Here is a 23,033-nt window from a genome sequence, read left to right as displayed (position 1 = left end):
TATAAATCGTAACTTTATGGTCACTGTAACTCCGCACTATGCATAAGACCATACGATCCTATAGTGCCAATAGAAATCTACCTCGCTTTATAATTAAACTCATGCATGACAGATGGACAGATGGGCACATGGTTTCAACCACCTACTCGTTAAATAAGATGGGGCCTAAACATCCTGCAATTATTATCCAAGCTATGGAATGCTTCCACTTTAGGGCTCACTCCCTTCAAATAGTTAGTCTCGATCAAACCTTTATTTTAAGGCTCGTATATATTCAAAACCATATTGTTGTTATCCTCAATTTCATAAACCACTTGGTCTATAAATCGTAACTTTATGGTCGCTATAACTCCACACTATGCATAAGACCATAGGATCCTATAGTGCCGATAGAAATGTACCTCGTTTTATAATTAGACTCATGCATGACAAATGGACAGATGGGCGCATGGTTTCAACCACATGCTGGTTAAATACAATGAGGCCTAAACATGTGCAACTATTATCCAAGCTATGGAATGGGTGGAACTAATTAAAACTCATGATTGCTCACACATGACAAAGTACGCACAATGGTAAAAGTATATAATTCTAACTAATAGTGCATTGTAAATTTTATCAAAGAATTGAATAGTGAATATGCTACTTAGCTTAATACAATTACTAGAGCAAGGTCATATATGAGTTATAAATCTCCTTTCTCATTAAACCAATAAAATATTGATTGAGAAGGACTGGTTGGATATTGTTCCATGTTTGCAAATTATTTGCAAAATACATCCAAAAATTTATAAAAACTTTTGCTTATGCCCAAATGATAGGTAGGATTGAGCAGTTTACACTCTCCCAAGGGCAACTCCTAGGGCTCAATTTGAGTCGATTTTATTTTGCCTATGACCGCCTAACCAACATCTAGGCAAGAAGGTCCTATACAAAAGGTTCCCTCCTATAGGAATACGTAACTAAGGTGACTATTTAAAAAAGGCACTTGCATATGATGGATAAAAAATATGTATGAGTACAATACATCAAGCATCAAGGCGGAGAATTATGGGTTAGTTATTGCTCTGAGGAAGAGAAAGGATTTTGTATCGGACTCTAGAGCAAAAATCCAATGCAAATATTATAAATAATATGCAAATGTTTTGAAAGAACCCCTTGTGTCTTAGTCTTGTCTGTGTGTCTGTGTGTGGATGCTCTAGGATCTTCTCGCATGAGGAAGAAGGATTCGAGAAATCCAAGTGTAGAAGGCAACACATGGAATCGATGAAAGCAATGTGATTGTGGTTGGGGCACATGGTTGAACAACTGTGCCATGAAGGCAAAGAGAGCCTCCTCGAGGGGCAGAGCGTATTGAGGAAGAACACCATGTCAAGCTCGCACATTATAGAGGGAAAAGGAAACAACAAAAGGGGCGAGGGAGAGAGAAGCAAGCACTTCCAAAATCTCTCCCCCGTCGACCATCGCCAAAGTCTCCTCCCTCCCTCTCTTTCGATATCCTAGATTTGCAATACTAAAACAAAGAATGAAAACGAAAATTATTAGGGGATAGATGCTATGATTTACAAAACTAGAAAGCCTATCTTCCAAAGAGATCCAAAGCCCAATTGACTTTCCTTTAACAACTTTTGACTTGCCTCTTGAAAAGCACCCTTGATTCAGCTGACCTAGAGCCTTCCACCAACAAAGGTCGCATAGATCTACTCCTCCCTACCTTAATTGGGTTATAAAAACATCAAATTTTAACCTACCAAAGCAAAGGTATTTCCAGCATTTTATAGACATGGAAATACTCATCGTCTCTAGGCACATCATCACTAAACAAAACCCCAACAAAAGCTGAGAGACTTGCAATTGCTTGCAAGGCCAAGATTGCCATCACTATCCATGCAAATGCTGGACTGCTGGCCAAACGTAGTTTCACAACTAAGACAACTTCTATGGGCACCTTATCTTGGAAGTTAAAATTTGGCAATAGCAAACCTGGAAGCCACACTACCATATGTGAAATAAGACCTATTAGTTGACCTAGGTGAAGCCTAGGGAGCTAAGATATCCCTATAAATGTCTTCTTTGATAAAATGTTTGCACTACATATTTATCATTTCAATAGCAAGGTATTGCCTAGACAAATTCCCCTTGCGCCCTCTATCCTTTTTTTCAGCCTAAGTTAAATTGTTGTGGTTTCCTTTTAGCTACTCAATGATGGAACAGCATGTGCTATTAAGAGGATTAACAATCTACCATGTGACCGCTTTGCCAATTGGACATTAAAAGCTTCCCCCCAAAGTAAATGGTTGTCACCTATTCAACTAGACTTTGATGTTGCTTTGACGTTTTTTTTTAAAGCACATCTTCAAGGTCCTGATAAGTCTGATGTATGCTTGTGATTGATTAAGCACAAAGACTCTTCATCTACAACTTTATGATATGTTTCTTCACTTTTATCATGCATAATATTGGAACCAAACCCTACATTTGGAACATATCCTACATCCTTCAACTTTAACCTCAAAAGCCTTAACATTTCTAACACTCCCTCACATTGACTAACACCCACCATAAATTCAAACAGCATGTTGTTCACCTGTGTCTTTGCACCACCTGGCTTTCTGTTAGCTCCTGCACAATTCCTCATCTCTTCTACTCTGCTTGCATCAGACAACCTCCCAGCACTAATATACATGTCTGCTATCAGCATATAAGGAGAAGAATCTTCCTGATTCCCCTCCAGAAGCTGCTGAAAGCATGTTTCTCCCAGTTCCAGTTCCCCATACGTCTTGCAGGCACTAAGCACAGCCATCAAACTTGAGCTGGAAAAAGGGCACTTCATGGCTGCAATATATTTCACTGCCTCATGCACATGCCCTGCTCTTGCAAGAAGATCAACCATACAAGCATAATGATCCAATGTTGGCTCAATTGCATGCTTTTCTCTCATCAAATTGAAGTACTCCTGGCCTTGGAGAACCAGACTGGCATGGCTGCATGCAGTAAGAAGGCATATGAATGTTATAGAATCTGGCTTTACGCTCTGACTTCGCATGTCTTCAAAACATTGTACAGCCAAGATACCTTCCTGGTTCTCAGCATAAGCCTTTATCATTGCATTCCATGATACAGTATTTCTGAAAGACATCTTGTCAAATACTTCCTTTGCTTCTGCAATTGAAGAACATTTGCCGTACATATCAATCAGGATATTCCCCACAAAAGGGTCACTTTCAAATCCTGACTTTCTGATCTCAGCATGTATTTCTTGGCCTGTTGCTAGGGCTCCCATGTTGCTGCAAGCTTTTAAACAAAGAGTGTATGTAACAGCTGTCACAAACACACCATACAATTGTATCTTCTTGAAGCAATTCAGCACATCCTCATCCAAACCATGTTCAGCATATCCTGTGATCAAAACATTCCAGGAGACTGCATCCTGAAATGGCATCCTGTCAAACACTCTGCGCGCTTCTGCAAGGGATTCACATTTGGTATACATTCTTACAAGTGCATTGCCGATAACATGCTCTGTTTCCAATCCGTATTGCAATACGGCCTCATGTATTTCTCTTCCTCTTTCTAATGCGTTTATGCTGCCACAAGCTTTCAACATACAGATAAATGTCACAACATTAGGTAATATGGCATCCAGTTGCATTTGCATGTAACAGCTTTCAGCTTCTTCCCCAAGCCCCTTTTCTGCATATCCTGCAATTAAAGTATTCCATGAGATTAGATTCCGAGATGGTAGCCTCTTAAGTGCTCTATGTGCTTCTGGAAGCAAACCACATTTTGTATACATATCTACCACTGCATTTCCAACACGGATCTGTGTCTCCAATCCCCTTTTAGTTATTTCAGCATGTACTTGTTGGCCTGTTTGTATAAACCCTGCATTGTTATAAGATTTCAGGATGCAAACACATGTGCCGGTATCCACAAGAAAACCTTCCAGCTGCATTTGTTGGAAAGAACACCCTGCTTCTCGAACAAACCCTTGACCAGCATATCCTGCAATCAATGCATTCCAGGAAACTGCGTCTCGTTTTGACAGCCCATCAAACACTTGGTGAGCTTCAGTAAGTGAGGCACATTTTGCATACATATGTACCAATGCACTACCCACATAGAGCTCAGCTTCCAATCCCATTTTCGTTACTCTAGCATGTAGTTCTTGGCCTACTTCTAGGGCTTCACAGGCTTTCAAGCTACTAACACATGTGATAGCATCAGGAGAAACACCTTCCTGTTGCATCTGTTGGAAACAAATACTTGCTTCCTTATATAGTTCACATTCAGAGTAACCTGAAATAAGTGCAGCCCATGAGACAGCGTCTCGAACGGATAAGCTATCAAACACATGGCGTGCTTCACAAAGTAAGTGGCATTTGGTGTACATAACCACTAGCATACTTCCAACATAAAGTTCTGCTTCCCAACCCCTTTTGCTTGCTTCAGCATGTATTTGTTGACCTGTTTTTAATGCTCCTAACTTGCTGCATGCTTTCAGGCTGTAAACAAATGTGGTGGCATTTGGAGACAGAGAGTTGAACTGCATTTGAAATACACAGTCCACTGCTTCCTCATCCAATCCATGTTGAACATACCCATTCATCAATGCATTCAAAGAGTTTGCATCTTGAACCCGGAGCCCACCAAACACAAACTGTGCTTCAACACATGAGCCGCAATTTGCGTACATGTCCACAAGTGCATTGCCAACACGAAGCTCTGTTTCCAATCCTCTTTTTACGACCTCGGTATGTAAATCCCTGCCTATTTCTATGTGTTCTATGTGGATACAAGCATTTAACCCACAAATGAAGGTGACTAAGTCAGGGGCTATGCCCTCCTGCTGCATTTGTTGATAGCAATCCCCTGCTTCTTGGCCAAGCCCATGTTCAGCATGTGCTGCAGCCAATGCCGACCAGGAGACTGCATTCCGAATTGGAAGCGCATCAAACACTCGCCGAGCATCTGCCAACAATCCACATTTACCATACATGTCCACCAGCGCATTACAGACGGGCACACAGCCATCCGAGACATCAGATTCGAATCCTCTTTGAAGGATGTCAGCATGCACTTCATGGCCTCGTTCCAGATCCTTGAACCTTGCACATGCGTTGAGAAGGGCTAGATAGGTGACCCTGTTAGGCTGCACTGAATGATGCTGCCGCATGTGCTGGTAGAGGAGGAAGGCGGGACTGGGATCACCCGAGGCAATGTAACCAGAGATGAGGGAGGTCCAGGAGTGCTCATTGCTGGTGAGGAGGCTGTCGAAGGCAAGCTGGGCATCGGCCAAGCTGCCGCATTCTACCAGCAATGGAATCATGTAGTTCCCCACGATCGGATGTGATTCCAGCGATTCTTCGTGCACACATGCGATCAAAAGCATGCCTGCAGTGAGATTCCTCTCCTGCCTGCATTTCTGCAAGAGCGCGATCAAATTCTTGACATGAGCCGCAGGCACGACGGCCTGCATCCCTACCTTCCAACATAACTTGTAGAGTCAGGAGTATCACGAAGCACACGGAGGTGCGATTGATATTTGCCCTGTTGCTTCGATTCCCCGTGAAAGAGGAAACGTACGCAGAGCGATGGATGGATGGAGAGAAGAGAGGTTTTGCTGGCCAGAAGGCCTGGTGTAAACAGTCTTATTTAATTTAACCTCTTCACCCAAAAAAAGAGAGGCATGTTTTGTTTTGCTCACACAAGAAATGATGGTTATTAGAACAACTTCACATGAGCTTCAATCCCCAGGCTGTATAGATATTTTCAGAAGATCATAAGCAGCATAGTCTGGCGAAACTAGAGGCTTAAGGGTTTGGCCTTTGTGATATTGTTTGCTCAACCTAGTCATGCATACCTTACAAAATAAAATAAGAAATCAAACGGTCACTCCTCAACTTCACATGCCCCAAGAAACAAAAAGAGCCATCTGTCGACCTTGCTAAAAAAACCCATTCTAGAGGCTAGCTTTTAGGTTCACATGCTTTAGGAAACGGAAAAGTCATCCATCAACCCCGTTGGAAAAGTCCATTCAAAGGGCCATTTAGAACAAGCGGCTAATGTTGCAAATTCTTTAGAAGGTTTTTCACCAGCTACTACTATGCATCTTTGTCATGTGTTGCATAGCCTAGGTGCATTGAAGCATCTAAAAACAAAAAGATTAACCAAAAGGAGAATGTTTCACCTATTGTCCACTCAACTATTACTACAACATGACAACATGCTTCGTTTCAACAGTCCTACTATAGATCTCCATTCTCCTGCTGGTCAAAATCTCCAAATGTATGCTCACGTGATGTTATGAGCCAAATTCAAATGTCACTTTTAGGAATTTAAGAAAAGAAAATTATGTGTCAATTACATGTCACCTTGCAAATAAATCTCTCCCAAATTCTAAGAAGGGCACACTATTGCACACAAGAACATTGCCCTTTTTTCTACATGTGTGTGTGTGTGTGTGTGTGTGTGTGTGTGTGTGTGTGTGTGTGTGTGTGAGAACACCCTTTTTGTAATTTGCTAAAAATAAAGACCGCTTAATTAAAGTTAACTATGGGTAATTTTTTTGGGACTTGCACCACTTTGTCACTATACCATTGTATAAGCATATACCCTAAAGGACAATGCTAACAAAGATATGCTTTTGAACCAATTTGGAGATGATTCAACTAGTACTCTACACAATGATTTAACTTTTATAGAGTTCTTTGGAACTATACTTCTAATTTCTATCATGCCTCTAGCTCCATACTTAACCCTAGAAAAACCAAAGTGATTGTTTGGATAAGGTTGCTCTTGGATTGAAGATGGTAGGGCTTTCAAGTTGCCAAACATTTCCATGGGTATCATAGTTTCGCATTAGGTTATGGCTAGGCTTAGATACCTTCCACCCCCCCCCCCCCCCCCCCCCCCCTAATTAAAGATCCCCAAAGCTACTCTCAAAGAGTTTGAGACCATGCATAAGTATAGAAGTCCCAAGGTAGGTTACCATGCCAAGGAGAAAGGAAGCCTTAGTTTGTCTAATTTAGAAACTTGGTTGACATGATATCTACTAAGTAGATAGTTAGAAGTATTCTCTTCGCTAATTAAGATTGGGTCAGTCTATTAAATAAAGGTGTAGGCGACCCTCATATCAACCAATCCAAGAATTGGAAGAACCTTATGTTGCTAATTGTGGCTCTTTACAATTTGCTTGGGCTTGGAAATACTATATCTAGTTCAATTTTCTCATTCCTCCCCTTTGTTAGGATTTGTATAACTCGGGGCTCAAATTCTTTAAAAAGGGAGTCAAATATGTTGGGGTAAAAGGCCCTTGGGCCTGCCCGTGTACACTGACCGCCCATATTCTTTATTCATATATATGAGATAGTGCAATAAGGCTGTCATATCATTCTTGACATCACCTACATTGTGTGTGCTCTTCTCTCCCTCATCTTCCTCTTCTCCTTCTCCACTGCCATTGCATCCCCTTCAACTGGTATCAGAGCTTTGGATCAGAGCTTGATCGTGGAGCTTGGCCTGGCATTACTTCAACCTGGATTGAAGACCTAGAGCTTGGAGCTTCAACACCAACCATGGCTTCTTCCCCCCGAGGTAAGATTTCATCTCCCGCCTCTCCCTGGCTCTCATAGGCTCTTTGCAGGTATTCCTTAGCTTCATTGGCCACCTTGTATGCTCCCATTTGCCCCCTTATCCTCAGGATAACCAGTAGGCCGCCCCACAGTAGCAGCTCATGGTTTTTTTGCGCCTATTTCAAAATCTAGCTCAAAAATCCCATTTTTTCTCATATCTCGGGCATCCGTAACCCGATTTAGGCAAGGTAAGAGTCCAACTTGGGGTTTTGACATGTTTTGGATGCAATGGCGATATCAAATCTACCAAATTCTGATCAGAGAAGGTTCTGCAATAGATCTGAGTTGATTTACAACAAGAAAATGTCATGATCTTAGCTTATGTGATGCTCATGAGGCTTGGTATTTGATGCTCAGATGCTTTGGGGATGTTTGCCCAAAGTTTTGAGATGCTTTTGGGACTGAATTTGCTCAACCATTGGCAATTTTACATAGTCCACAAGCAACCCAAAACAGGGCAACCCCCTAATTCTAGCCATAGCCATCTTCAACATCAAGCTCTTGAAATTCTTCATTTTCTCTCTCTTGCCACTCAAATCATATGCCTACCAGTTTGATATCATATAAAAATATGGATCTAGAACATGGCTTGAGACAGAAGCTATGGAGGTTGGAAGAGAAAGAGTGAGTTCATGGAGACACTGACATTACTGATTGTTACACAAGTGAATTAGGTTCCAAGATGGAAGCTTGGACTCATAAATACAATCTTGTGTATAGACTGACAATGACACAGAGACTTTACTGAAGGACAAAAGTATTATGACATTGCATTAGAAAAGAGAGCAAGTACAATGCTTTATAGGAAACTGGATTGTAGCACTTCTCCTACTGTGCTTATGGGATTCTAGTCTTGAGCCCTCACTGCTCCTTCCAATGCTTTATAGGAAACTAGATTGTAGCACTTCTCCTACTATGCTTATGGGATTCTAGTCTTGAGCCCTCACTGCTCCTTCCAAAGAGACTGAAGTAGGTGTGATTGCAAACATCTCAACACTTACTCATGCGTGTCCTACCAGACTTGTTATGTGTATTCCTATTCTGTCTGCCATAAAGACAATGCTCACATGAATCAAAACATGTATAGTCAAGGGGTGGTAAGTACTGCAAACCAGAAAGCATTTTCATTCCCTTCAAGGATATATGGCCCAAACGGGCATGCCAAAGAGATACATGTGGGATGGAACCCACTGATAAAACATGGTCAACAAAGGACCCATCAACTACAAGAGGATAGAGGCTGCCAGCCTTGGTACGTCTAGCAGGCACAAGTCTACCACGTTTGATACCCAGCATCATCAAGCTAGCTTGCAAACATAAGACTGCGTGTAAGTGCAGGTACATGACGCACATCTTGTAATAGAAAAGTACTACCAGTAGAGAGTTATAGCCATACATCCCCAATGCCAACAATAGCAAGTGACCTATCATCACCCAAGTAAATTGAACCAGAAACAGTACGGTAGGAGTGGAACCACTCACGGCATGGTGTAACATGAAATGAAGCACCAGAATCCAAAAGCTAGCATTGCGCATATATTGAACCTCGGTCAATGGTGTAGCGTCACAAAAACTAGTTGCAAATATGTACTCCCCATCGGAGTCCTCAATCTGCGTGACATTTATTTCCTCGATTTTCACACTGGATTTCGCAGGTACCATGCTGCGATCAGAGGACTTTTATTGTACTTTGTCTTTCCCCTTCTCTTTACGCTTCTCATTGCGCAACTCATGACATTGTGGGTGTATATGACCCTTCTTGCCGTAATGATGACATGTCACATTAGCATTTCTCCCACGAGACTTGCTGCGCAACTTACCACTCGACTTAGACCTAGACTTCTGTGAGTCTCTGCCATGGCCATTCCCACGGTCATTCTTTCCATTACTATCTTTGCCTTTAATAATCAAAGCATGCAACACACGAGAGACATCCAAGTTCTTACGGTTGATTTCTTCCTGTAGAAGAGCACTCTCTACATCAGGCAAGTTCAAAATAGTAGCAAGAGCACATAAAGCAGTGCAGAATACATCCCATGACTCACTCAAAGTCCCAAGAAAAAACTATGGAGTAACCTCATTATTGAAGGTAATGCCCTGTGAAGTCAAGTTCTTGAGGATAGCATGGAACTGGCTCAAATAAGCAGACATCATCATATTCTCCTTCATGCGCAGATCCATAAGTTGCTTCAGCCAACACATCTGACTTACTGGACTTTTCTTGTCATAGAGGTTCTTAATCTTATCCCAAAGCTGCCACGCACTCTGTGCTTCCTCAACCACATTGTAATGCACCTGTTTAGTAAGAGACAAGATGAGGGTGGACTTGCATAACTCATCAAGCTCCATCCATTCGTAATCAACCATAGTTTTAGGCTACTCTCCATGCAACCTTAGTGGTTTTATCTGTGATTTCTGCACCAATACCTGCCAAACTTGGCTCTTACAATAGACATAATTTGTACCATCAAGCTTAGTGATGTTGAAGATAGCACTGTTAGTGGAAGAAGATGCCATATTGCAGTCCAAAACGGTGCAGACAGTTCAAAACTACTTGCTGTTTTCTGCTGTAAACAGCCAAAATACCACCAAAACCAAGGCAAAATGACCATGAATTGATAGCTAATGATGTTGCCCACCAAGTACCATCAAAAGTACATAAAATTAGGATGATTCAGCATGAAAAATACATCATAGTCCATGCATAATTGCTTGTTGTAATAAACTACAACCAAGTACAATGAGAGCAAACTGTAGGCAAAATGAATGCACTAAGTTAACCACTGATTGTCAAAGCATAACTAGCATCAAGCGGGCATAAATCAGCATGTGATAGTCATACAGACATTGAGAAAACGCCCAAGCATGACATATAAATCCGTCAGTAAGCCGGCACACCCCCTATGTAATAAGGTAAAGTGTATACAACACTGGCAAGACCTGACACAAATAGGTGTATGCTCAGGGAGTGCAAATCTCAAATCAGCCCAAGTACATCTTTGAGGACCATGGCATATCAAACATGCAACATCCAAGTGAAGATCCCAGTCTCAAGTGTCTAAATGTTCAAGTAGCATAAACCCACCTGCTCTATGTCTATCAAGCATATCAAAATGCTCCCACTAGCACAAAAGCCGTAAATGTCAAGCAAGAAAGCTCGAACAAGGCATGTAAGAGTGCACTAGTGACAAGTGTCCAAGATCAAGCATCAATGAGACATCCCGAGTATATAGGCTCCGTAGCAACCATACATAGCATCCATAGATATCAAATACATCCAAATTGTAACTTTGGCAAGCCAAGAAATAGCCAAAGTAAGCTCATGGCAATCAAATGTCAAGCCCAAGTAAGCCGCAGTAGCAATCAACTCCAAGACAATGTAACTAGCATATATAGAGATGGCATAAGCCAAGCATGTCAAGATCGTGAAAGGGAGAGACGGATCGAAGCTTGGACTCGAGAGCTATGGCGGGAGAGCAAGAGCAAGAGAGAGAGAGACAAGAAATGGGAACTCCAATAGTCACAATGTGTGACCAGGCCTTCCTTTATTCAAACTGTCACTAAAAGAATAAAGAATAAAGTGACGGTGATGGGCGCCCGCCACCTGCAGTGTGCAGTGGCGGTGACTGTCAGTGTAGTAATATACGAGTGGCTAGGTGGAGGCGCCTTTACCCCCAACAACCTCCCACTTAGAGGTGAATCTGCCCTAGTGAGGAATGAAAAGAAAAAGAAAAAGACAGTACAACATGTACACATGTACAACAGGATGAGGAAAGACGTCATCTCATCCCACGCCCTTCAACCTCCTGAGGAAGGCAAAGCGCTCTATAGAGAGGCTTTTCGTGAGCAGATCTGCAGGATTCTGGTCAGTCGAGATCTTGACAAGATCAACAGACTTGTCCTCAACGACCCCACGTATGAAGTGATACCTCACCTCAATGTGTTTCATCTTCGCATGGAAGACCGGATTCTTGGCTAATTGAATAGCACTCATAGAATCCGAATGCAGTGTAGGGATAGCATCAATACCAAGGTCAGCAACCAAATGACCCAACCAAATGGCCTCCATGCAAGTCTCAGTGGTGGCTGCAACATACTCGGCCTCTGTAATAGAAAGGGCCGTGCATTTCTACACCCTAGACATCCAAGAAATAGCACCTCCAGCATAGGTGAATACATAGCCAGAAGTGGACTTCCTACTATCTGCATGTCCTGCATAATCAGAGTCAGTGTACCCCACAACTCCTGTATCCTAGCACATGCACATATCTGCACTACCCTTTAGGTACCTCATGATACCCTTCACGGCATCCCAATGCTTCTTGCTAGTGTAGCCATATAGCGTGCCACAATACCAATTGCAAAGGCAATATCTGGATGAGTGGCTATCATGGCATACATAAGACTGCCCACTGCAGATGCATAGGGAATCTTGGCCATCTCGGCCCTCTACTCATCTGTCTGTGGATAATCAGCATGTGATACCTTCACATAAGAAGGCAATGGATAGCCAATAGGCTTTAGGTCATGCATGCGGAAGCGCTCAAGGACTTTATGAATGTACTCCCTCTGTGACAAGTAGAGGAGTCCCTGATGCCTGTCGCGTCTAATGCGCATACCAAGTATGTGAGCGGCCTGTCCCAGATCTTTCATCTCAAAGCTCTTCTTGAGCTAAGCCTTAAGAGAATCTAGCTCATCATGAGCTTTCCCTGCTATTAGCATATCAATCACATAGAGGACCAAAATCAATAAAGAACCATCACGGGCTTTCTTTGTGTAAAGACACGGATCCATAGCACTCCTGCTGTAGCCCTGTGACTACATAAAGGTATCAAACTTATGATACCACTCCCTAGGTGCCTATTTTAAGCCATAAAGACTTTTCTTCAATTTACACACTAGGTGCTCCCTGCCAGGTTCTGTAAAGCCCTTGGCTGCTCCATATAAATCGCATCATGCAAGTCCCCATGTAAGAAGGCCGTCTTGACATCCATCTGGTATAAATCTAAGTCAAGCTGAGCAACCAAAGCCAAGACTAAGCGCAGTGTGGTCATCTTAACCATAGGAGAAAAGACATCATCAAAGTCCACACCATGCTCCTGTTTAAAACCCTTTGCTACTAATCTAGCCTTGTATGCCAGTTTTGTTGAGAATTAGAGTTTGCAGCAGTAGAATGTGTGCACAAGAGGGAGAGAAGAGCTCAAAGTACAAGAATGAAATCTTGCTTACTAAGTTGCTTAGAGTACAACTTGGGTACACTCTCTCACAAATGATAGTGACCCATAGGCTGTTTATATAGCCCTTTGCCAGCTAGGGTTAGGGTTTCCCCTGCCCCTAGGGCTATTCACACCCATCTACCCTTATACTCCCTTGCTTACAGTGGGTTTCTATGCCCATTTTCTAACACCCCCCTCAATGCCAGGGTGGCATTGGATTACAAGGCATGTAAAAGATCCCCCCCCTTTTTGGGATGCCTTTATAAATCAGGCTTACAAGGTTGTTTTAGGTAGATGATTTAAATAGTCAAAACAATCTATCTTCAGATGAATTGGAGACATAGTTGGCCACCAATTCTTTGGTATTTCAGGAGTGTTGGGGCATTTACTTGTTATATGCCCTATCTTCTTGCATTTGTTACATTTCATCTTCTCGGATACTTCTTCCAGCAGTTGTTTACAATATGTCCTTTTTTCTTACAGAAAGAACATTTAGTGAGAACTGTATGAACCAATACTTGTTCACGGGAATTTGAAGTTGCCTGACTGTTGCAAAGTAGGATCTGGAATGTTGGTGAGAGTGGTTACAAGAGTAGGAAACACCTGTTTTACAGCTTTTAGGAGAATAGCAATAGCATCTTCTTCAAGTATTGGAGCTTGTACAGAAGCAAGCTGTGCCATAAGTCCCTTCATATGAGAAATGAATTTTTCCAAATCTTCTCCTGAACAATATTCCAAGCTAAAGAATTCAATTTCAAGGAAGATTTTAGTATTCTTGCCAGTGGCTCAATAGAGCTTTTCAAGCTCATCCCATTTTTCTTTAGCAGTGTTTAGTTGATCAACATGATGAATCAGGGATTCATCTAAGTGTAGCATTATGATTGCTTGAGCCCGTTGGTCATCCTCTATATCAATCATATTTGCAGAGTTTACAACTCTATTGCCTTGAATAAGAGGCCAATACCCTCTCTCCATCATTTTGTATTTTATAAGTACATGCCATGGATGGAAATCCTTACCATCAAACTTTCGAATTTGAGGACGGACATCAGCATATGTTGTGGTCATTGGGAAGGTCTTACCACTTGTTAGGGCAAGGGCAGTGTCTAGTTCCTTACAAACCTTTCACTGAATGCGGAAGCAATTTAGACAAAGTGAAGTCAAAGTTGCAATGAAGAAAAAGGCTGAAAATCATATAAGTGTAATATTTCCAGGTATGACTTTGGTGGTCCTTTCTTATGTGCAAGCTTCTTCCGTGGTTTAATAGTCTTTTTAGGTTTTAATGAAGTAAACCTAGACTGGACTTCAAGCTCCTCCTTGTGGTACGGCTTAGTGGATGAAGCTTGTGTTGGACACGGTTTGTCTATGATCTCAATGCTTATTACAGTATGCAATACACTTTTTGTGCATAATGGTCTATGTGTTCATCTTACACATAACCTTACAACAATATATGAAGAGGAATAAAGGACTCACTGGGTCTTAGTGAATGCCCAGCAAGCTATTCAATTGATGATTTATGATTAGTGTTAAGAGAACACTATTGTCAAGCTTAGTGAAGTGCTTGAATGGAACCTGGTTGGAAGTCGGCTTCCTGATGCTTGGTGATGTCCGTTAATCATGCCCAAGAGCTTTAGACTCTAGAATAGGATTCAGAGACTCTGCTTCAGTGATTAGAATCACTGTTAATGAAGCTTAGAGTGTAAAAATCCCAAAATGTCAAGCTTGGAGCTTGTTGGCTATGGCTGCCCAAGAAAACACAGTTAGGGTTTGGCTTGTAGCAGCCAGCAGAAGAAGAATTTCCCAGAGCCCTCTTAGCTGAGGATAGCCCACTTGGGGGGCTATCAAACCCCTATGATAGTGGCTGAGATTGCGTCGCCTGCTGCTCGCGTTTCAGCCCGAGATCTGCGCCTGTCCAGACTGCGCCGTTTTTTCGAATCTTGATAATGCTGGCCTCACACGTGGACAATGTCAGTGTTTGAACTGACAGGGAGCTACGCCCTGATGTGGGGAAAAGATCTCCAGAAGAAATCTCAGGCTAATATGGCCTCCTTTGTCCTCCTCAAGTCCTCCAATGGAGGTAGGTTGCAGGCAGCTATGGAGGAAAGAAGGATAGAGTGAAGAAAATGACAGCTAATGTGCACTTAGTGATGACTGATGCTGAGGGAAGCTGGGGAGATCAGAGATGGCTCTGATACCATGTTGAGAATCAGAGTTTGCAGCAGTAGAATGTGTACACAAGAGGGAGAGAAGAGCTCAAAGTACAAGAATGAAATCTTGCTTACTAAGTTGCTTAGAGTACAACTTGGGTACACTCTCTCACAAATGATAGTGACCCATAGGCTGTTTATGTAGCCCTTTGCCAGCTAGGGTTAGGGTTTCCCCTGCCCCTAGGGCTATTCACACCCATCTGCCCTTATACTCCCTTGCTTACAGTGGGTTTCTATGCCCATCTTCTAACAAGTTTGGGGTGTCTAGGGGTACTTTTCAGCTTGTACACCCACTTGCATGGCAAAGCCTTCTTGCCCGTAGGCAAGGAAACCAAATCCCAAGTCTCATTCTGATGCAAGGAGTCTATCTCAGACTGCATAGCCCTCTCCCAGGAGTGACTGTCACCCATGTGCATAGCCTCATCATAAGTGAAAGGCTTGCATGCATCTGTAACCAAGACATAATGCATCGAGGGCTGAAATCTATCAGTGGACGTCTGTCTCTAGTAGATCGTCTCACGACAGGCTCTGCTGCATGCCCAGCTGCATGTCCACCACCCTGACCATGAGCATCTGCTGCAGGTGTAGGCTGTCCAACTGGCTGTGCGGGAGCTCTCAGCTCCTCCTGAAATATGACCCTGCGGATCTCAACAACTCTCTCAGGCTGCCGATGCATCTTGTCTTCATGGAAGACTACATCATGACTGCGAATGACTTTCCGCGCCTGCGGATCCCAAAGATGGTAACCCATCTCGCTTGCATCCCCATAACCAAGGAAAATGCATTTGACACTCTTAGGATCCAACTTACTTCTCTTGTCCCTGGGCACATGGCAAAATGCCTCACATCCAAAGACACGGAGATACACATAAGAGGGAGGTTTTCCAGTCCATACTTCCTCTGCAACCTGGAAATCCAAACCACTAGAAGGTGATTTGTTTATGACATGCACAACTGTACTAACTGCCTCAGTCCAAAAGCTTTGTGGTAGGCCTGCGTGGCTAAGCATACAATGTACACGCTCCTGGATGGTTCTATTTATCCGCTCAACCAAACCATTCTAGGGGGGTGTAGCGGGCGGTCAACTGACGCTTAATACCCCTCTTATCACATAACTGCTCAAAAGCACGTGAGACATACTCACCCCCATTATCTGTCCTTAGGAATTTTAGCCTATACCCAGATTGGTTCTCAACCAATGCAAGCCATCTCTAAAACACAGCCAAGACATCGGATTTCAGCTTAATGGGATAAGCCCAAAATTTCCGTGAAAAATCATCTATGAACGTAACAAAATGCTTTGCACCACCCATAGACTGACAAGGCATAGGCCCACGGACATCCGAATGTACCAATGCCAAGGGCTCACTCATGCGTGGCCCACTAGATTTTTTATGCGTAAACCTAGTCTGCCTGCCATAAAGACAATGCTCACATGAATCAAAACATGCATAATCAAGGGGCGGTAAGTATTGCAAACCAGAAAGCATTTCCATTCCCTTCAAAGACATATGTCCCAAATGGGCATGCCAAAGAGATATATGTGGGATAGAACCCACAGACAAAACATGATCAAGGGAAGAAGCGGATACAATCAAGGGATAGAGGCTGCCAGCCTTGGCACCTCTCCCAGTCACGAGTCTGCCACGAGTGATCTTCCATGCAGAGTCTCCAAAAGATACATGATAACCTGCATCATGAAGCTGTTCAGCTGACATGAGACTACGTGTCAAAGCATGTACATGACGTACATCCTGCATAACAAAACTGCTGCCAGAAGGAAACTGCAGCCTAACATCACCAATGCCCACAATATCAAGAGAGCTGTCATCACTCAAGTGCACAGAACCCGAAATAGTACGGTATGAATGAAACCACTCTCGGCAAGGTGTCACATGAAAGGACGCACCTGAGTCCAAGAGCCAACACTATGCATACATAGAGTGTATCTCTGTCATCTGCAAAGCACTAGAAGAAGTGGCTAGGATATAATCATCATCATCAATATCCTCAGGCTGCATAACATTGATCTCTTCAATTTTAACACTGGACTTTGCAGGCACTATGCTGCGATTAGAAGACTTGTCCTGCACTTTGTCTTTTCCCTTATCTTTGCGCCTTTCATTGCGCAGTTCATAGCATTGTGGCCTAATATGGTCCTTTTTTCCACAATGGTGACAAGTAACATCTGCATTTCTACCACGGGATTTGCTACGTGACTTCCCACGAGACTTGGACCGAGATTTCTGAGAATCCCGTCCACGGCCACTACCACTGCCATGCTTTCCATATCCATCATTCCTGCCTCTAACTGTCATAGCATGCGACACATGAGAGGCATCTAAATTCTTACGGTTAACCTCTTCCTGCAGAATAGCACTCTCAACATCAGATAATTTCAAGGTAGCAATAGAGGCACATAATGCAGTGCGGAATACATCCCATGACTCATTAAGAGTACCAAGCAAGAAAAGAGGAGTGATATCCTTTGCAAAAGTGATGTCCTGCGAAGTCAAGTTCTTGAGTATAACATGGAACTGGCTCAAGTGAGCAGAAATGGTCACATTCTCCTTCATGCATAGATCCATAAGCTGCTTCAGCCAATACATCTGGCTTGCTGGACTTTTCTTGTTATAGAGATTCTTGATTTTATCCCACAACTGCCATGCACTCTGTTCTTCCTCAGAGACATTGTAATGAACCTGTTCTGTGAGACACAATACAATAGTGGACTTGCATAACTCATCAAGCTCAAGCCATTCCTCATCTAGCATAGTTGCAGGCGGATGCCCGCTCAACCTCAAAGGTTTGATCTGCAATTTCTGCACCAACACCTGTCAAATCTGGCTCTTCCAATAACATTAATTCGTACCATCAAGCTTAGTGATGTTGAAAACAGCATGATCAGTGGACGAACTCGCCATAATGCAAGCTAGAAGACTGATAGACAGTTCAAAACTGCTTGTTGTTTACTGCAGAAAATGACCAAAAAATCACCAGAATCGAGGGAAAATGGCGAGAAAAGTGGAACCAAACTGTTTCCCACCAAGTACTAATGAAAGTACATCATTTCAGAATGTTTCGGCATGAAAAATCCATGTTAGTCCATACATATATGCTTGCTGTAATAAATTTCAAATTTCAGTAAAAGAGAGCTAACAGTGCCAAAATCGGATCCCAAGGCAATCAAATACTACCAAGACCAAAGCCGGCATCATGCGGGCATAGCATAAGCATATGACGGTCAATAAGCATGAATCCAACACCCAAGTATGTCATACAAACATCTGCCAGTGAGTAGGCACACCCCCCAGTCAACAGGGCAAAGTGTTCCTGCCACTACCAAAACTTGACACAAGTAGGTGTCAGTTCACAAAGATATGGGATCCAAAACTGAGACTTAGCTCATAAGCATACAGTGAACCAAGACATATAATGTATCATCCCAAAGGGGGGGTAAGAAATCCCAAAGTCTCAAGTGTCTATAACTGCTCAATGCATAAAAGTACCGCGTGCTCAATGTCTGATAAGCATTCAAGAATGCTCCCACTGGCACAAAAGTCATATGTACGAGCTCAAGAGCTCAAGCCAAGGCAAGACATAGTGCGAATGACATAAGTCCAAGACAATACATCAATAGTACATCCCGAACATGTAGGCGGTAGAGCATCCGTATGTAGCATCCATAAGCATGTAAGACATCAAATACATCCCAATCCAAACTCTAACAAGCCAAGTAACATCCAAGACTACTCCAGATAATCCAAAATGCATGCAAGGTAGAGCTTCAATGAGCATTCAAGCTCAACGTATGCATAGGGTAATCAACCGTGACATGAGCATCAAGCCATAGGCAACGGGTATGCATAAACCCAAGGAGCATCACTGTCAAAGCATATACCACTATCAAGGACAAACCATGTCAATGAGTGCGTAATGTCAAAGCTCTTCCAAAAGCATCTGGAATGAAATCCAAGCTCGAAGTCGTACCCCAAAGATCAATACTTCATGGCATATATCCAAGACATAGGCCGGAACCAATAGGCATAACCCAAAGCATGTAGGATAGCTTCAGCCCGCTTTTATTATAGCATGAAATGATTGTCAAAAACTGAGAAATTCCAGTCCCAAATCAGTGCCAAATGGTTGCCAAACAATAGGCATACATTCCCTTAACATGTAGGCATCATACAGGACCAACTGGGCATCAAATGACAATGTCGAGCAAGCATAAGCATCAAATCTTACTGTAGCACTATTATAAACTATTTGTAGACTGTTATGACAGTCCCAAAATAGTGCTAAATCAGCCCAAAAGCAATGTCAGTGCTCAGCCTTCAATACCAAGCATCAAAGCATGTGCAAATGCCTCAAATGAAGCCTGTGGAAGTGCCCAATGGCCTGGAGCTTGAGGAGGACCGGTGTGGAGTAGATGTAGAGTAGCCTGAAAATAGGCGCAAACAGTGTGCTGCTATCTTGGGGGGCCTGCAGCCCATGTGGCACACCTGGGGTGGAGTAGGGGCTCAAGTAGGTGCCTAAGGGGGCACACACCAAGCCTCAAGGGTTCTTGAGCAGGGGCAATGAAGATATGAAGCAATGGAGCTTCAATGGTGGCTGTCCCAAACTATTCACAGCCTGTGTGACTTGAGAACTAAAGTAAACCCTGAAGAAAAATAATCAAATACCTTTGATGTAATGCCCTGAAGGTGCCCAATAATGCCGGGAAGGTGCTCGGGAAGCCGGGGAGTGACGGGAGCTTGAAGGAGTCGGATATGGTTGCCGGGAAGGAGACCCAATGCGAGTTGGGAGTCGATGGAAAGCTGAGAATGCCACGAACCAAGCTCAAGAGTCAAGAAGCCGAGCTCTAATACCAGTTGAAAGGGAGAGACGGATCAAAGCTTGGACTCGAGAGCTATGGCAGAAGAGCAAGAGAGAGAGAGAGAGAGAGAGAGAGAGAGAGAGAGAAGAAATGGGAACTCCAACAGTCACAATGTGTGACCGGGCCTTCCTTTATTCAAACTGTCACTAAAAGAATAAAGAATAAAGTGATGACGATGACGGGCGCCCGCCACCTGCAGTGTGCAGTGGCGGTGACTGTTAGTGTAGTAATACACGGGCGGCTAGGCGGAGGCGCCTTTATCCCCAACAGATCGGTCAGACATAAGTAAAGTACATGCCATAAGTACATCAAAGGTGGAGATCCAAATGCTATGCAAAGCGAGCTCAAGCTCAACAAATGATCCGAGAGCAAATCCAAGCTCTATGTTGATCCCTGAGAGTCACTACATCAATGTATACATCCAGGTCATAGCCCGAATCCAATAGGCATATCTAAACATAAGCAAATGACCTTTAGCCCTGAATATTCTAGTAGCAAATAAATATCCAAAACTGATCAAACAGTGGCTCAATCCAAGCTCAAAACCATAGGCATACCTTCCCATATGTATAGGCATAATCGGGCATCAAATGCCCATGTAGCATAAGAATAAAATGTAATGATAGGGGGTTGCCTTGTTTTGGGCTACCTCTGTGGACTATGTAAAATAGTCAATGACTGAGAAAATTCAGCCCCAAAAGCATCTCACATCATAGGCATGCATTCCCCTAGCATTCAGGGAGCATTCAGGCCAACCGGGCAACCAATGTCAATGCCAAAGTGGTCCAGACATAAAATGCTAATGTAGCACCATTATGGGTTGCATGTAAACTATGTATAATAGTACCAAACCTGAAATAAATCACATGAATGCTCAATGCCAAGGCTCGGGATCAAATGCCAAGCATAAACCAAGTGTATAGTGCCCAAATGAGGCTACCAATGACTGTAGGGGGGTTGGGGCTACCACAAGCTTTATGGTGGTTGCTAGGGGCCAAAGAAGGCCACAAATCAAGCTAGGTAAGCAACCAAGCTCTCCAATGGTTGCCACAAACTCAAACCCTATTGTGAACCAGTGAGCTCAATGAAAACCCTGAAACAAATGAAGAAGTACCTCTGATGTAATGCCTTGAGGGTGTCCAAAGGGGCCGGGTAGGGCGCTCGAGAAGCGGGAGAGTGACGAGAGCTCAAGAGAGTCGGTTATGGCTACTGGGAAGGAGACCTAATGAGTGTAGGTAATCAATAAGAAGCTGAAGATGCCACAAACCAAGCTCGATTAGTCATGAATCCATGCTTTGATACCAGTTGAAAGGTGAGAAGGATTGAAGCTTGCTTGGAAGAGCTATGACGGGACAGCAAGAGCAAGAAAGAGAGAGACACAAAATGGGAACTCCAATAGTCACAATGTGTGACCGGTAATACACGGGCGGCTAGGCGGAGGTGCCTTTACTCCCAACATTCTTCTTATCTTTATCCTTTGCTTTCTTCTGTTTGGTCTTGGCTGATCCTGATTTCTTCCTTTTCTTCTTATGCCTCCTCCTGCTAGAGTTATCCTCATCAAAGTCACTTGAATCATCATCAGAATTTGAGCTGTAATCACTATCCTTATCATCACTATCTGTGTCTAAATCTGATTCTGAATCTGCATCAAAATCCGAGTTCAAAGAGTCCTCATCTTTACTGTTCTTAGATCTAGAGGTACCAAGTCTTTTTCCATGCGCTAATCAATGTATCTAATGTATCATTCTGACCCATCTCAACATTGGTAATGGGATTCCAAATCTTACCTCTCAAGCCCTTCATAAAGTAGGTGATCTGCATCTCCACTGAAGGTGTATCATCAGCATCCAGCCTATTTAACAAGTTCCTAAATTTCTGGGCATAGTCCTCCACTAACATAGTCTTTTGTTTGATCTTCTTGATCTTCCTCAAAATGTCTCTTGGAGTTTTGTCCTTATGGAACCTGCCTAAAAATGTTGTTTTTAAAGCGTCATATGAATTGAAGGCTGCCATACCATAACTGGCGAACCAGTCCATAGCCTTTCCCTGGAAGGTGGCAGCAAACTGTTGCTTTTTGACCTGATCCCCATACATTTGGTTGAATCCACTTGCTGTCCACCTAGTCTCAAACTAGGCCACATGACAATCAGGGTCTTCTTTTTTCTTTCTTGAAAACTTAGAGGCTCTAACCTTTGGGTTAACAATCTGATTTGGATTCACTATGTTCGGCTTATGAGGCCTCCACAATGGCGGTAGAGGATTAAATTTTCAAGACTCCTTAGATTGAAGGGCTATACCTCTCAATTAAACTGATCTCCCAAGCACTATATGTTGTAGTCTTTTGAGTGCCTGCTTAGGAGGAGTTTCTTGATCTTTAGGTGGTATGATAGTTCCTCATCTTCCAAAACATTAGGTGAAACTTTAGGAGTCAGAGGAGTTGGAAAAGATTCTTCAAAATCAATAGGAGAATTATAAATGGTTGTTGTACCCCCAGAGGGACCCACATCCTGATCATCTTAACTATCAGATATAGCATGTTCTTCATCCAACCTGCCTAATGCTACAACCTCTGCATCATTAAGAAAAAATTCCTACTGTTGTTGCCTTGCTAATGCCTCCCTTAATTCTCGTGATCTGCTCTTGGTAATAATAGGGTTGGATTGATAAGGATAATTGCCTGACATCCAGATCTGCACCTAAATCAAAAAATTATTTTCCTGAGACTGGCAGGGTCGCCAAAAGTGTTATGCCTTGTTCTAATGCCATAACAATCAAGACACATTATTCTACCTGAAAACACCACAATATTGTAGAAAACTTCATGAATAAATTTGTAGCTATTGATACCATATAACATTCAAGAAGTATATCCAAACATGAAGCACTTATCATATTTAGCAACACGGAACTGCTGCCCATCAAATATCACACTGTTTACTATCACCATAGATCATTAGTTGACTAATGTGAAAGAGAACAACATTAATACTCAGGGAATAACCAAAGAGCAATAGGATCAATCATTAGCTGCCATTTCAGGGTGCTGTCTCTCATCGCATTTCATTCTTGATCATACAACAACCCCTCGAATACA

The 23,033-nt window shown here is 42.8% G+C and overlaps 1 protein-coding gene across 1 annotated transcript; it reads right to left on the bottom strand.

Moving 5' to 3' along the window:
- Positions 1-2,356: 2,356 nt before the first annotated feature.
- LOC148041559 (putative pentatricopeptide repeat-containing protein At3g25970) lies at positions 2,357-22,033 on the bottom strand. Its single transcript, XM_087689958.1, has 4 exons — positions 21,727-22,033; positions 21,397-21,581; positions 21,054-21,161; positions 2,357-5,485 (listed from the first exon to the last, which is right to left on the bottom strand). The coding sequence occupies exons 1-4, from the start codon at positions 22,031-22,033 to the stop codon at positions 2,357-2,359; spliced, it is 3,729 nt and encodes a 1,242-aa protein (XP_087546084.1).
- Between the last annotated feature and the right edge of the window lie 1,000 nt (positions 22,034-23,033).

This window comes from Lygodium microphyllum, chromosome 1 (assembly GCF_053477565.2).
Source record: "Lygodium microphyllum isolate KBCC chromosome 1, Lygodium_microphyllum_v1.1.10, whole genome shotgun sequence".
In the NCBI taxonomy this organism is placed as follows: Eukaryota; Viridiplantae; Streptophyta; class Polypodiopsida; order Schizaeales; family Lygodiaceae; genus Lygodium; species Lygodium microphyllum.
The sequence above is the reverse complement of the archived record's forward strand: the minus strand, read 5'-3'. Positions and strand labels throughout refer to the sequence as shown.